The sequence below is a fragment of the Mastigoproctus giganteus genome, chromosome 1, assembly GCF_048544385.1.
Source record: "Mastigoproctus giganteus isolate SK-2022 chromosome 1, ASM4854438v1, whole genome shotgun sequence".
Lineage (NCBI taxonomy): Eukaryota > Metazoa > Arthropoda > Arachnida > Uropygi > Thelyphonidae > Mastigoproctus > Mastigoproctus giganteus.
Genome location: NC_143575.1, coordinates 114,520,819 through 114,536,744, shown reverse-complemented (window position 1 = coordinate 114,536,744; position 15,926 = coordinate 114,520,819). Strand labels below are relative to the sequence as shown.

Here is a 15,926-nt window from a genome sequence, read left to right as displayed (position 1 = left end):
TTTAACTAAAATTTAAGTCTCATGAACGCTAGTCCAATATCATGACTAAGCATGGTTAATCTATAAATTCCCTCAACTATCCACCTTATACAATACAAGTAGAGAGCAGCATATACAGTATGCAGCTTTTATGACCTTTACGCCAATATAAATATACTTCCTCTTATAACAGAAAAGCATTAATAAAACTTATTACTAACAACCTAATCCTCGGTCCCACCGTAAGGAAGATCCGCATTTCAACAAAAGGATCTTTTTTGTTTGCAGCTACCGTTTTAACCTGACCTGCTTATTGTTCAAGTCATCAGTCGAGATGGAGAAAAATCTACAGCACAGAATAACTAGCCAAGTTCCTTTCCTGTAGGAAAACTAATTAGTTAAGAGGGTGACTCGACGTCTAGACATTCTGTAGATAGTCCTCTCACTTCTTGTCATTGCTGGATGAAATATTTGTCTATAGAGTGTAATGCCCTTGGGGTTACAGACTTCTACTAAGAGATGGCGGTGTTTTCTCAAATAGTACGCGACCCGTCTCCAGAATACATAAAAACAAAATTAGAACTTTATTTAACTAAGAGGCAGCGCTATAAAATGTTGTCCTGAATTCTGGACAATTTTATACATCGTTAGATAGGTCTGTCTACCCTCAGTTTTAAAATAGGAAAACGAGATGGTTTAGGTGTACATTCTGCTTTCAGAAAATATGAATTTTTCTAACAAATCACAGCTATTAGCTGGATGCAGCCGTACTTAACTTATTCACTATTTTCAGAAGAAAAATCATGAGGTTAGACTGTGCTATTTTTTTCTCTTTTATATTTACTTTCGCTTATTGGAGGAAACAACAAATTACGTCGGTGGTTCAACAAAAATGGCAAGCTCATGAACTCTGATATTTATGAATGGCGAAGCATTTAAGACTTAGAATATACTTCATTTGAATTTCTCATCGCGGAAAAGATGTTCATCAACTAATTTAAAGAAACTCCATGGGTTTCGAGCTCATGTTATCAAAAAAACAAACCAGTATTCGAGGCTCCCGATCGCAGTGAAATTAGTCACGTACCAAGAAATCTGAAAACAAAACAAACAATGAAGAAACAAAAAATAATAATAATAAATCAGGAGCAAAACTAATGGAATACAAATGTTAGAGCGAGTGTTTACTGCAAACACGGGAAGGCCAGTGAAAAAACATGTGCCAAATAACTTTTAAATTCGTAGAAGACAAAAGATAAAGAAAAACGGTTACTACAGGTAACCACAAAAGGTAAGATAAATAACAGACCATGATGGAAAGGCAAATAGACATGGATCAGTGACAAAAAAAAAAAAAAAACGAAAGGAAATTGTATAGTGTTTTGATGACTGTAATTCATAAGGGTGTAAAAAAAGAAGTAAGATGAAAGAAAGCTGATTTTACATGTTATACGTTAAAGAATTATTTAGAATCTATAAAAGAAATTAAAGAAGCAGAATTAAGTAATTCGATTATTTTTTTTTTAATCTGATATTATGGCTTCGCAAAGAAGAATAACTTATGTTAGCGATAAATATAATAATGTATAATGTAATAAAACAAGAATTTTATCTCTTCTAGCCCTAACTGCTGTACCGAAATGGATATACTAAATGTTGAAATAAATAAATAAATAAATGGTAGAATATTAATGATTTAGCTATCAAGTTGGTTTGGTTTTTCTCAGTAAAGTAGTCTGGATTTTTGATCCCTCAAATTGTGCAGAAATAAATCTTGGGCTGATTTGCTCAGAGTTCCCCCCCCCCCAAAAAAAAAACAATCCCATGTAAATTGAATATTTATTATTTTGTGTGTGACAAAAAAATCCGAGTACGGAAGAATTAAACTATGCAACTCTCTACTGAATTCATAAGGACGTCCGGCAACGGGAATGAAATCTAGCCTGTTTCGAGTCAGTTGAGAAAGAGGGACAGCATCCTGACCACTGGTTAGTGTAAGACCCAAAGTCTTACAAGTTAAATTAAATATAAAATAATTAAGGAAAGAATGCTAGGTAGGGTGATAATGTAAACCTTTCAAGAGAACACTTAAAGTCATAAAATTTAAGATAGTGGGTCACGTTAATGGAACTGAATTAAGTAGAGTTTGTACTTAATGTAGAGACATTAGAGGGAGAAATATGATCGGCGTCCACTCCCTAAGAGCAAGCGAAGATAGCTAGATGGACCAGTGGGTGGTCAGTGGATGGCGAGGGACGAGAGACGGAGTGCTCACGAGAGGTCACAGTAGGGGCCAGCGGGGAGCGATCCTGATTTACCGTTAACAGAGAACGCTTGGTCAATTTTGGGGCGAGGTAGGTCAAGTAAGTGGACACAGATGTTCTGGATGGTTAAGGAGAGATTCTGAGATGCTGGGAATTTCCGGTGACCTTTCTCCTATTGCACGTCACGTGAAATAGGCAAGTGAGAATGGGATGATGATGGAAAAAGAGAAATGATTGGCTGTGGAAAGGAAAGGCTTTACTAAATTTTGAGAAATAAAAAGGGAAGAGAGCGCGGGAAAAGAGGCGCGAAAAAAGAGAGAGAAAAGTTTTTTTCGGGAGGTGAGAAAAGGTTCTTTCGAAGAAGTGATGAAAGTTTTTGAGAGGTAGGCTGGGGAAACAACCCCTAGAAATAATTCACCTGTAGGACCAATTTTGGTGAATCGGCTAAACTCCGATAGTTAAGTAAAGTATAGATAGGAACTTTCTCGAGATGGAAGGAAGAAGTCCTAAAACCCCCTCCTAGAAATATATTTAGGAAGAAGGCGAGAGATGATGCTTACGAAAGTACACTGGGCAGCCCTGCAGTCTACACAGAGAAATAGAGTAAAAAGGAGCGACTCCGATTGAATGATCGGGCACAGCGTAGGAAATTATGATACCAGGAAGAATCGACGGAATAGACAGTATCCCTAGCAGATGTTTACAGTTCCGGAGCTGAAGGAGAGGAATCCCCGACTGATGGTGGACCCCAAATGCAGAGCGGAAAGACACAGGCGAAACATTTTGTTAGCGGGAGGATTCAAATCCCAGAAGTAAGTTTCAAACAGTTTATGTACCTATATATATATATTTGCAAAGGACTGTAGGAAGATTAGGAAATTTTAAATGAGATTGCGAGAGCACTTTCAGTAAACTCAGTGCATGTTCTGTAGTTGATTAAGGAAATATTTTGAACCAGTTTTACGTAGGATTGATTCTAGTTATAGTATAATTTACAGACTAATTAATGAAGGGGAAAATTTAATAATTTTGGACGGGTAGAGCAGATAGAGTTGTATGTAAATTTATACAATGTCAATGAAGAAGAAGAAGAATTGTAATAGCCATGAGAAGAATGTAGAATTGAGCTAAATGAGTAGGAATAATAAACATAAAAATGTCAATTGTGCTGAAAGAGTAGGAATAATAAACATGAAAATGTCAATTGTGCTAAAAGAGTAGGAATAAGAAACATAAGAATGTCAATTGTATTTAAGAGTTTAGTTAAACTGATTTTAGGAGAGGAGAGTATTAGTAGTAGAGAGGCAAGAAATGATGATGTATGGAAGACCTTAATGGCCAGAACCGTAGTATTAATGTAAAGTGAATAATGAGTATTGATTTGTTAAATAATCCAAGTTTGTATATATGTAATAAACCAATTTTATATATATATATATGAGTCGTGTCAGTCATTTTGAACACAGAGCCTAGTGTCCGGGTGAGGAAATTAACATTACTGAAACCCCCCCGAATCTAGAATCTTCTGGGAGTTAATAAGTCAGGTGCTACGTGGGAGTTGAGAAAAAAGGGGGGCATAGTAGACTCCATTGAAGAATTGATTAAAATAAACCTCAAATAAAGCTTCAATAAAAAAAAAAAAATAAACTAATAAGAAAAGTAATATTAGTTAAACGACAAAGCACCCAACGCCCACATCAGCATGAAAAGCAGCCTCGTGAGCATTTCTAAGTTTGACGTTCCTGGTAAAACTTAGAAGTGCTTATGTAAGATAATATAAATCGCTATATCTGCATGCCTTTTGGGAGTCATGCAATTTTTTAATTGTCTGTTCAAGTTATCGTTTCTAATTAATCTTTTGGATTGAGTTCTGTCTTAATATAACAGGTATTTATGATGTAGGGAAGATAATCTTAGGAAATGGTTGTGTATCTGTTATATTTTAAAACAAATTTTTCTGATAACAACTTTTCCTCAGGGGGGGGGGTTCTTACAATTCTCGATAGGACTGCGCTTTGCTAGTAGGAATTAATGATTGCACTGGTTCAGTCTAGGGCATGGAAAGAGGTTTGAAAACCTTGACTTGTTGAATGTCTTTGCAGAGTAGAGATAACGGTTCATTACTTATTCGAACGATGTTTATGTATAAGTATAAGGACAACCAATCAAAAAGTGTCTTCATATTGCAAGGGCCCCTCGCAATTAACACAGTAGCTATAACCATTGTCCTATGTCGGGTGGAAAAGGCTCGAGTTCGAATCCTGTCATTGATGCGAGGAATTTAATGGGTTTTTGTCACAACGTGGCTGAATAGTCGGGCTCAGGAAAAGATCGCATGGCTTCTTTCCAGAAAACCGATCGATTACTGCACGTACAATTACAGATACTTCTAACATGGCAGCACTTCATGGAATACTTGTGATGAGTGGGATACAACAGTTCGGTGTTCTTGGACCCATTACTGTTTTAATATTTATTAATGAATATAATCCAAGTTTGATGTCTAGTTTGCTGACAATACAGCGATGAGCACAGTGGTTAATGTTATTTCAAGGTAAAGCTAAACTGGGCAAGTGAGCCGGTAAATAGCAGTTCAGGTTTAACACTGATAAATGAAACATTGCACACTGTTTGGACGATACCAAACCCAAAGCGGTACAGTATAAAAAGATCTTGGATAAATATTCAGTCCGAAAAGAAATTCTCTTAGCTCATATGCAGTTAATGATATACAAGAATTTTGCCAGGAGAGACATGGAGATGATTATCCCATTGTATAAGGCAATAGCTAGGACACATCTGTAACACTGCATGCACGTTTCGAAACAATCATTTTAGAAGAACACAGATCTGTTAGAAAAGGGTGCAGAGAAGAGCATCAAGATTAGTTAGGGGCACAAAAATATTCTTTTGAGCCCCTAACAGATATTTCCACGCAGAAGCATCACAACTAGACAACTATTTTGATATAATTGAAGTGTATTAAATTTTAAAAGATTTAGGTGAAATAAATGCTCTGGTATCTTTACTGTTTCTCACACAACGCGCAAAAGAAGACATACGTTTAGATTGAAAATTATGTTTGTTACATTCATAAGCGAAATTTTGAATTCTGCCAAAGCATAATTGTTCGTTGAAAAAAAGCCTCCATGCAATCTCGTGGAAGTGAACAGTTAGAATAAATTCAAAGATAGTTTAGATAAATTATTGGAGGGAACGAGAAAATAAAGTTTCTTTTTTTTTTTTTTTTTGGCTGGTGCTATATGAACTGCCTTTCTTCCTTGCGTCTAATGTTGCAAAAACCCATACTTTTAGATTTCATCAAATGTTTCACTTTTACCACTTACACAATAAGCTCAGTCTACCTATGTGAAAGGCAAGCTTTCTGCACCCTTCTGCTTGCTTTAACTCCAGTTTTTCAAAGTATATAACACATTGTTTTATATTCCAGTTATTATTCTCTCATTTTGCACCAGTCGAGTGAGAAAAAGAACGAAATTTTTAAAAAATATATATATAATATTCTGATTATGGCAAATTTAGTTCAAACATGGAACTAAATTCGTTATTGGAATTAGTTGATCGCGTGAGTAGTTGATTGAAACCCAACTTCATTAGTTGCCTTCCAAAAGAAGGCAACTAATGAGATCGGGGTTCAATCTAATCACGCGATTAAATGTATCAGTGGTGAGATAATGCTTAAGTAAGACTACTTGAATGTAGAATCTTTTTGAGAACGTAGGTGCTTACGTTCGAATGAAAAAACAGACACGTCAAAAGTTTTTATAGTTTCATTCACACTAGTATGAACTGCGAAGCTTTACACGAAATGATAAAGCTCGTTTCCGTACTATTTTAGGTCTTATAATCATCAGATTTAGTAATTATATCATATAGAAATATTAATTAATGGATTTAGTGCTACGGACATTTGAGAAATAAGCGAAATTGTAAATACCACAGCATATATTCATGTCTGCCATTGTAAAACTACTTCAATAATACTCTGATATTTAAGAAGCCAAAAAAAGAGAAAACGTTTAAGTGGAAAACTCCCAGCTAATAAACACTCTGCACTTTCATCCAGTCTCTTAATTAATTACAAAACTATCACACTTAATTAAACTAATTTTTCCTTCTAATCACTGATGCAGTGAAGTCCTCCAAGGAAAGTTTTGCTCAAATCAGGGTTACTTCTTAAATCAGTGGAAGGAAAAATAAGGACTACCTCTCAAGAATATGAATGCAGCAGCAAAACCTTTCATTTTAATTAAAATAAGTATTTAATGCCAGGCCATTAAAGGATCAAACGATGTTTCGTTGGGTAGATAAGAAACCATTCATTTGTATTTAGATCACTCTTATGACAAAAAGTTTAGGTTCAATTTCCATGGTAAGTGTTATCAGTATCTTAATGTCAATGAATGATTCTTATATCATATTGAGAAATAAGGGATTCTGTTATAAATATTGCATCGGAAAAGGATTTTTGCTTTATAAAGCTATGGTACGAAAAAGAATACATTACATCATAAAATTAATTTTTAATAAAAAAACCGGGTAGATGCGCTTGATTGCAAAGTCAACTGGCAGATTACTTATCTCGGCAATCACAAGTATCTTTAGGTGTCAATATTTTATTACTTCTTTTTGTTTACGAGTATTTCCACAGGTATTTAATAAGCATACTCCTATTCCTAACAAGAGACACTACACTAAACATAATCGGCTTTTCCTTTCTCTCTTTTTAAGGTTATTTTTGAGACACATATCTTTCTCGTAATTTCTTTTCTGCAATGTTCCATTCGCAATATTGCTTCCATCCACTTGATTGGTATCGGCTCTTGTTTTCTTCTTGCACTCAAAATAGCTTGTTTATTGTAGTCTGGTACCAACTCTTCCATCACTCTACTGTAGTAGAGTGCACTGTGTATGAGCGTTTAAAAACACCCAGATACTCATGTGATTAATTCAGTTTAATTTATTAAATTCAGATTATTACATATTTTGGAATCCCTAAATAATGAAGGTGATTTTTAATTTTTTTTCTTTTCTGTTAGTTCGTAAATCTACTAGAGCAGTTGCAGTATTCTCTTGCTTTATCTCTCTCCCATATGCAGATATACTTTATATTAGTTGCTATTATAGAGATTGCTACTGTACCAGTTCTTAACTCAAGGAAGTTTAATGATATTAAACCTTGTTATGAGGCTGTCGAAACAGCTGCATACAGATAATCTTTTACTATTCCGTAGAATAGTAAAAAGATGATCTGTAATCATCATTTTTACTATTATATAGAATAGTAAAAAGGATGATTGTTTACGACATTTACAAATGTCCTAAACAAACAGCCTATTCTCATGAAAAAAATAAAATTATCAAGGGAAAAACCTGTGAAGTTGAATGTTATTGCAGTGTTAAATAAAGTATACAACAGGCGTTGACTTGTAACCGAAGTACAGAAAGATATAATCAGCTATACGTTTACTGCAGTTAATAAAAATTCAAAAACATTTGTAGAAATTAAATCTTTTACACTGCTTTTGCAATTTTTTTTTTTCATTTATAACTTGGTTTCCATCCATGAAGCTCAGGCGATCCTGGCGGAGACCAGCGAGAGAAGTATTTACTACCTGGCTCACCTCCTAGTGGTGTGAACGAGCAAAGTGGGTTCCACCAGGGGCCTCGCGATCACGTATCCAGGAGAACGACAGACCACAACACAAAACTATATAAACCACACACAAACACACACACACTCTCTCTCTCTCTCTCTCTCTCTCTCTCTACTGGCATTTACAGAATACTGTTTTCCTCACAAGGGTACTAAAAGCACAGTTGTGAGAAATCACCGGTGGCGCCGCACCCCAAATACTATGTACACACACCATCGAAGTTGGGCTTCTTGGATCTGCATTTGAAGTGGAATTACGTTCACTGCAGCCCGTATATTTTCATTGCGGACTTTTGTCTCGTCTTGTGTTCTGTTCCATTCTACGAAGGTACCTCATCAAGGCAGCCTGCAATCGGCTCTGATGCTTAGAAGAGAGGTTCCATGACTCACAGCTGTATGTCCAGGTTTGTACATAGGTGAACTTGTACCCAGCTAACTTGGGCATCTAGCTCACCTCCTTCTTGCTAATAAGCTCTCGGTTTATGGCATGGTACAGGCGTCCTGAGGCTGTAATCCTTGCATTTAGCTCTTCGGCCATCTTCGTTGATAATATATCCCAAATACTTGAAGTGCCAAACCTGCTCGATGTTTTTCTCATCTAAGGTGATCAGATGTCGTACACGTTTAACACTAATGATACCGATGTTCACCTGTTCACAGCGTAGAGGTTCACGGCCAATGCAGCAACACTAGCTTTGGTTTTTTTCCCCCTTCTTTCAATTCGCTGTTATGAGCCTTATTAAAATAAAATGACTAATGTTTCTGTGATCACTTTTAGTATTTTTGCGAAAGCATGTAATGTAACTGCAATTTTCTTTATCAAGACAATATTTCCAAGTAGAATTTATGGGTTCCGCTTTTTTATTTTTATAAATGTGTTTGAACTTTGAGGTGTCTATATTTAAGCTTAGAAGTGCATTTTATTTTTAATTATCAAATCTCTAACGAATTACTACTTCTGTCTTTAGGTATGAAATCAAAAGTTCGGGACCATTATCACTCTCATCGGCTATCCTTCTGGCTTCATCTAATTCCTTCCTTAAACAGGCCGGGTGAGGGAAACTACACTCCAAATCACCATGAACTGGAAGATCACGACAATCCACTAACCTACGACGGCGTTGTTCGTCAGGTTCCATTAAGCGATCCTCCCCCATATATTTTTACACCGGACAGTTTACTACCCCCGATAGTTCTTCCAACTACAAGCGAAGCTATGAATGTTACAGAATCAACAGAAGCACCGATGACATCTGAAATGTCGATCAATACTACGGAGATAGAAACAATAGTCCCCAGCGTCACTTCAGTGACAGCCTCCACATCAAACAGTCTTGAAGAAAGTGCCTATTCCACAGCTCTCAGTGTGACCATTGCTGTGGGATGCTCCTTACTCATCCTGAATGTCCTTATTTTTGCTGGAGTATATTACCAGAGGGACAAGAACAAGATGGAACTTGCAATGCAAAAAGCTGCATGCCAGGTATCCTATATTTTACTTGATTCGAATTTCATATGCATATTTAACATCTCCAATAAATCAATTTTTTTATAAAGAATATGAAATTTCACACCCAAGAGAAATCTTAAAGCCTGAAAGACAATAACCTAAAAGAAAGAAAAATAAAATAAAATCCGTTGCGAGTGACAAACTGATGCATTAAAGTCTAACTCAAAAGGAAACAACTGTTTTTTTTTTGTTTAACAGCTTTCTCGTATTTTGCAAAGTACGTATAAGACGCAGAATTTAAAATGCATGTGGAATAGAAGCCGAAATATAATATTTCTCCTAATATATTGATTTATGAAAGATAAACAGCAATGCACAGAGAAAAAATCAAAAGCTTTGGCATACTATCACATGAATTGCTACTGTTTTTGATTTTCCCCATGGCATATTATTTTTCGCACTCAAGAAAGGTACAGTTTTCCAACGGTTTTTTAAGCAAGTACATCCCTCTTCTGTCTTTAAGTTTCAGCTCGGGTTCACCAGTATATTATTTTCTGTTTTCATGTTACTAATTATATGCTATAATAAAAAAAATTCGATAACAAGGACTCATCAGATAAAGAAAATAAAATATGATAAATAATATCAAAATATTTCTTCTCATTTTGCTTCCGACGACTTTAAGTTATCCTAGTGATATGTATACAATTGACTGCCCACTGATTTTGGGCAGTGCTATACGTAGGGATGATGAAGCCGGCTTCAAAATGTGCGATTCTGTAAACGTTTATTACAAAAGTATTTCAATTTGATAAGGAAACAGCAAGTAAAGAAGCGCCCTTACCCAACATTTAAAATATTGGCATTCAACTTTTGTAATACCAATTCTGTAATTATTATTCGCAAGACTGCGAATAAAGTTTTGCTGAAACTAATGATTTACTTAATTACTTCACATCCACTGTATTCTGAATTGTAATTAAGTTGTTTTGGCCTTTGAATAAGGTAGCGAAGAATGCTCAATCTAAAGTCTTTTGTATTAATTTAAATTATACATTAACTAGTAGTCCTTAACAAAGTATAAAAGATTAGCAATACCAATTCGATATAAAACATAAAAAAAAATTTGAATTTAACGATAAAGCAACTTTCATTCTAGTTGGCAAGTAAACTATGTAAATTTATAATACTAAACATGAGCCCTTAATTTTTAAATGTGCAATGTTCTATTGAAAGACTGGTGCATACATTGCACTAATCAAACCATACTAGTCTCACAATATAGATTTACCTTGTTTCATATATTTTTACACGACTTGTGACCCATTTCTTCATCTAGGAGGAACATTATAACTTTCTGTTTTGCCTTTTTAGGTGTATTTAGGATACAGTTATATTCTAAATACACCAAGCAACGCCTTCCATTAGCCGTAACTATTTATCCATAGCATACTAAAATGAGAATAATTTTCTTGCTTTTTAAGCGATGAGGCTCTTGAAATATGAACAAAAAATGCCTGAAAAATGTGAATATTCGGGCATTGCAAACCTTCATTCCTGGGAAAGTCAAACCATTCACGTTTATTACCTAAATTTGCAGAGCTCTCAAACCAGCTGTACCTGTCTGAATACCGGATTATCAGTGAGCAGCCCACAAGCATGATTTGAATCCTATCAGAAGTATTATAGCCCTGGACGGCTCATTAAAATTATCAAGGCTACAAAGATCAATCTTAGAGCTGAGACTGACAGTTACCATCAGCGGCGTGTCATGACAAGCTTGGGCCTTGGTGCAAAATTTCTTTTTCTTTTGGGCCTTCGAGAAATCAGGGCTCTGATACGACTGCAATACCAGAACCATAGGATGATACACTACTAGCTACGGTTAACATGCACTTAGCACGTATATCAGCAACTCACCTATGGAAAGTGTTCCCTGGAGAAACCCATTTCAGACGATTCCTTTCCCAGCCCTGGAAAATGCTGCAGGTCTCAGAATCGACTGATGCAGGCCTTTACAAATAAAAAAAGGCCATAAAAAAAGCTTAGCCCATAACCCTATTCGTATGGCAAAATAGAGTCAGCGCATTGACATTTCTTCTACGTATAAATAATAAGTCACAAATATTTCCGTTCATTTTATTTATTTTTTCACAGAGTACATGATATATTGCAATTACAGTTCATGAAGAAAACAAAACAAAACACAAAATCGACCACAGCCAAATGTAATAAACTATCAAATAATCGCATAAAGTTGTGTGACAGCTTAGTTGACACGATACCACTTGCCATTTACCTCTCGTCTGGGAAAGTCTGCTTTTGACTATTGTCATAGACTGGAATTTGTAGGCTGTCCAGTCAAGGCTTTGTCAAAAGTCAAGGCAGTAGGTATCCGATTTCAGACGGAGCAAGTAGGGTTTCACCAATGAGTTACAGCGGGATTTTGCAGCCTGCACAACCTGCAAATCGGTAAATACCCTCTTTTACGGAGATGGCCAATCGGCTACTTCAGGAGTACCACATGTTGCTGTGGCATGGAAAGAAAGCTGTAGTTGCCTAATAGCCCAGCGAACAAGCCGGGCGCGAGATTATTAACACCATATAAAGAAATATACGTGAAATCATGACACATAAATAATATATAATAATATCTAGAACAATAAATAAAAAATATATAATGTAAAGGCCAAAGAAGAGGACTTTTTTTTTCTACATCAGCAAAAAAATAAAAATAACATAAAATAAATAAATAATATTAAATAAAATAAAACAGACCATTCACACTTATTCATTTAACATAAACTAACCTGACCGATTCTGAACGGGGAGCGATTTGCGGCGCTAGGAAAGCGAGGATCAGCATCTCAGTTATTGTTATTGTCGTGTGGTTTTAGGAGCATCCGCGACTAAGGCCATGTTGCTCCGTGTATTTGTAAATTGCGTGTGTTCTGTGGTTGATTTTCTGTTCACTGAACGAAAAACCGGAGTTTCAGCATCTCAGTAAAAGCAGGAATTGTCCGCCATCATGGCCACATGAACACCCCCACGGCTAGAACCTACTTTGCCATTGTTTGGGTTCAGGTTTTGTCCTACATGGTAACCGTGTATCTAGATGGCACTGTACTCTCGCAACAAGACGTATCACAAGGCCCGCATTGTGCAGAAGGGTTCAGGATCATGTACAAGCATTTCGTGTTTTTTACTGGCTGCTAAATTCTTTCGACAACAATCCCATCAAATATTTGTGGGATGCGATGGAATGCAGCAGTGACACGCTCCGTTGCCGCACTCTGAGACGTCCTACTGTTCAACATACCTGAGGATACCTTACGCGGTCACGTGCAGTCGATGCCACGCCGGATGAAAGCGATTATCACGGCGAAAGGCGGCCAAACACGCTATTAGTTATGTCGTAATGTTTTGGCTCGTGAGTGTACATGTGTATCCACCGTTTCTTTGATTAACGTATTCCTTACACTAAGAAATTCGTATAATTATAGGATGAAATCACTATCTCGGAGGAATTAACTGAACTAACGGACGATACTTTTTTAATGCTGCCATGAATCAAAAATCCTCCAATCTTGATGATCTCTATCTCTCGAGAATATTTTTCACAGATTAATTATGAAACAGCCTTCACTTTAAAAACACGTTTGTTAGATCCCAAAACCTTTACCATTTCTTTCGGTAGAGATAAAATTTACAAAGTGTGAAATATTTATTCATTATTTCACGCTTATTTCTTTTTCAATTTTAGCAAGCCGAACGTCCTCCAGAAGGAGATCCCAATACATCTACAGCTCAGACCAAGCTCTATCCGCTCCGCGCTCCTCCTCCCTCCCCTGTGGGTCAGTACCTGCAAGCTCAAGAATTTCCTTATCCCACACTGCCAGCCCAATATCTAAACTCTCTCCCTCCTAAAATCCCTCCAAAACCAAACATGGCGCCCACACAAAAGGATGCTATGCCAGAAGCTCAACCTCTTCTTCCTCAAGGAGACGTAAGGATGCTTGCACATATGTGGCCACCACCTCAAGAATTAACAGGGTAAGCATGGATATTTTATAATAATACATATGAAATTAGAGTCAATGGCTTCATGAAGGGAATATATAAAGCAGCAATTCTTTATACTGAAGTCCTTTGCCTTGCTTAAAAATTAAACGAAAGATTTCCTTTGTTTATTAAAAATAAATGCAACCAGTGGAAAAGTAAGTTTAAAGATTCAATTAGGTATAGCTAGAAAAGTACTAAGTAAATAAATGTCAAGGGATGCCCGTAGCCTCAATTGCTGTAGTTACAATGAGGGCAGGAGCATTTTGTAGGAGCATATGCAAAAACTGCTAACCTGGATCTTAAGTTTATGATTTGTGCACCTTCATTTCCAATACGCATCTTATACAAAAGGCGCTTATTTATCTTTATTTCAGTATTTACACCAAAGAAACTAAGGTCATGAAGTGTCAATATACTGAGCTGGTGGATGAAAACCTAGTTTTCGGAAGGGACACAGAGATCGAATCTTTATGGGGGGTACTTCATGTGAGAAAAGCACAAAAAGTTCTCTTGAATCGACAGGATTCGAGTCGATCCCTTTTTCCAAACAATGTGAAAGGAAAGGGATCGTACTGTAACCTCCATTCTAGCTATGAGTGCTATACAAAAAGCGATTTGTGTGTTCTTTGTAATGGCTAGACTAATCTGTATGACAACAATTGCAGTCGCTCTAGGCTCCTTAGCCAGTATGTTGGCATTACCATAATCTAGGGCAGTGGTTATGAATCTTTTTCGTTTAGTGCTGCTCCTGGGCTTCTATATATATTTATATTTTTAACCCTCTTCCTTACTCAGAAATTTTTCTTTTATGTTTAATGATTTCAAATTAAAATGAATAAATATTAATATTTATTAATTTAAATGAGATGTCTTCACATCTCAAATTTAAAAAAAAAAATTTCAGTAAATATAAAATTTGGCACATTAATAAATTCTCAGAAGTGAATTATAATTCGTATTTTTTTTTATGAAAACCCCAAACACGATAGGCATTAGAACCTATAGTACTTAGTACCGTTGCTTGGGTTGGAGGTTGAGAAGACGAAAGAAGATATTTGTTGACATTGGACTTGAACTTCTGTAGATTGTAATTTTCAGGAAATACGTATGAAGGAAGGTTGTTCCAGAAAACGGCAGTTGAATGAATAAACGAGGAAGATGAAAAGTTGGTTCTGTGAGTTTGAAGTTGGACATAAAATGAATGTTGGCTGGTGGCAGCACGTGTTCGGACTGTTTTTAAAGACAGAGCAGGAACTATAGAAGCCAATTCAGAAGAGCAGTGCCCATGGAAGTATCTGTAGAAAAGGCATGCAGTAGAAACAGTACGTCTATGAGACAGTGAGTGGAGAGAGTCTGTTAGAGAGGAGTCATTAATTAACCTAACTGCCATCTTCTTAATGGAATCTAGAAACCTGAGAGAGGGGGCGGATTTGCGATTTGTACAGAGTGAACAGCTGTTTGGAAGAAAAGTAACGCCGAGAGCGAAAGAGAAAACCCATGTATTTTAGATGCAGAGGAAGCAATATTTGTAATGTGCTTGTGCTAAGAGAGATTAGAAGTCAGGGTAATCCCCAAAAGAGATATATCATTATGCCTATAAATCGGAGTGTCATCAAAGATAAGCATAGGAGCAGAAGAATCCATTTTGCGAGATATAAGACAAGACTGAGTTTTAGAAGGGTTGAAATCAAATACGTTGTCTTTGCCCCACTGGAGATTTACCTGATGATCGGAATTTAAGGAATTGGTAGCGGATATTCGAGAAGTTGAAGCTTATTGAGCAGGGCAAGGTGGAATGCAATGTGCTATCATTGGCAAAACTATGGATAGGATTTCCAGTCAATGGGAGAAGATCATTAATATACAAGAGGAAAAGAGTGGGGGAAAGAACTGAACCTTGGAGGACGCCAGCATTAGTGGAGAAGTTAGAAGACAGAGAGCCATCTACTATCACTCTCAATGAGCGATCAGAGAGAAAACTGAATAACCAATTATTATATGCATCAGTTGGGAAACCATAAGATGGAAGCTTGTTTAGAAGACCTTTATGCCAAACACGATCGAAAATCTTTAAGTCAAGAGCAACTGCTTGTGTTTCACCGAACCTTTCCATTGAATTTGCCCATAAATGGATAACATAAGCCAGAATGTCACCAGTGGATCGAAACTGACAGAACCCATACTGGCGATCGTTGATCGGACAGAAGTTTCTAGGTAGTTTAAGGGTTGGCGGTTAATTGATTTCTCCATTACTTTACAAAGAGAAGAAGTAATTGCAATGGAACGATAATTGGATGGGAGGGATTTGTCACCGTTTTTAGGAACTGGCTGGATATGAGAAAATTTGCAAGCAGAAGGAAAAACACCTTTGGAGTAAGAAAGTGAAAAAAAGGCGGCAAAGAACAGGACTAAGTTCAGAAGCACAGGTTTTGAGAACAAGTGGAGAAATACCATCGGGACCTAGAGCTTTCTTAGCATCAAGATTCGTCAAAAT

General features: G+C 36.5%; 1 protein-coding gene across 1 annotated transcript in view; it reads left to right on the top strand.

Annotated features, from left to right (window-relative positions):
- The window catches only part of LOC150091105 (neuroligin-4, X-linked-like), a 641,407-nt gene that overhangs the window by 577,653 nt on the left and 47,828 nt on the right, over positions 1 to 15,926 (top strand). Inside the window, exons 6-7 of the mRNA XM_090374313.1 lie at positions 8,889 to 9,403; positions 13,134 to 13,423. Of these exons, the coding sequence (XP_090230439.1) occupies positions 8,889 to 9,403; positions 13,134 to 13,423 (805 nt within the window). The remainder of the gene's footprint in view (positions 1 to 8,888; positions 9,404 to 13,133; positions 13,424 to 15,926) is intronic.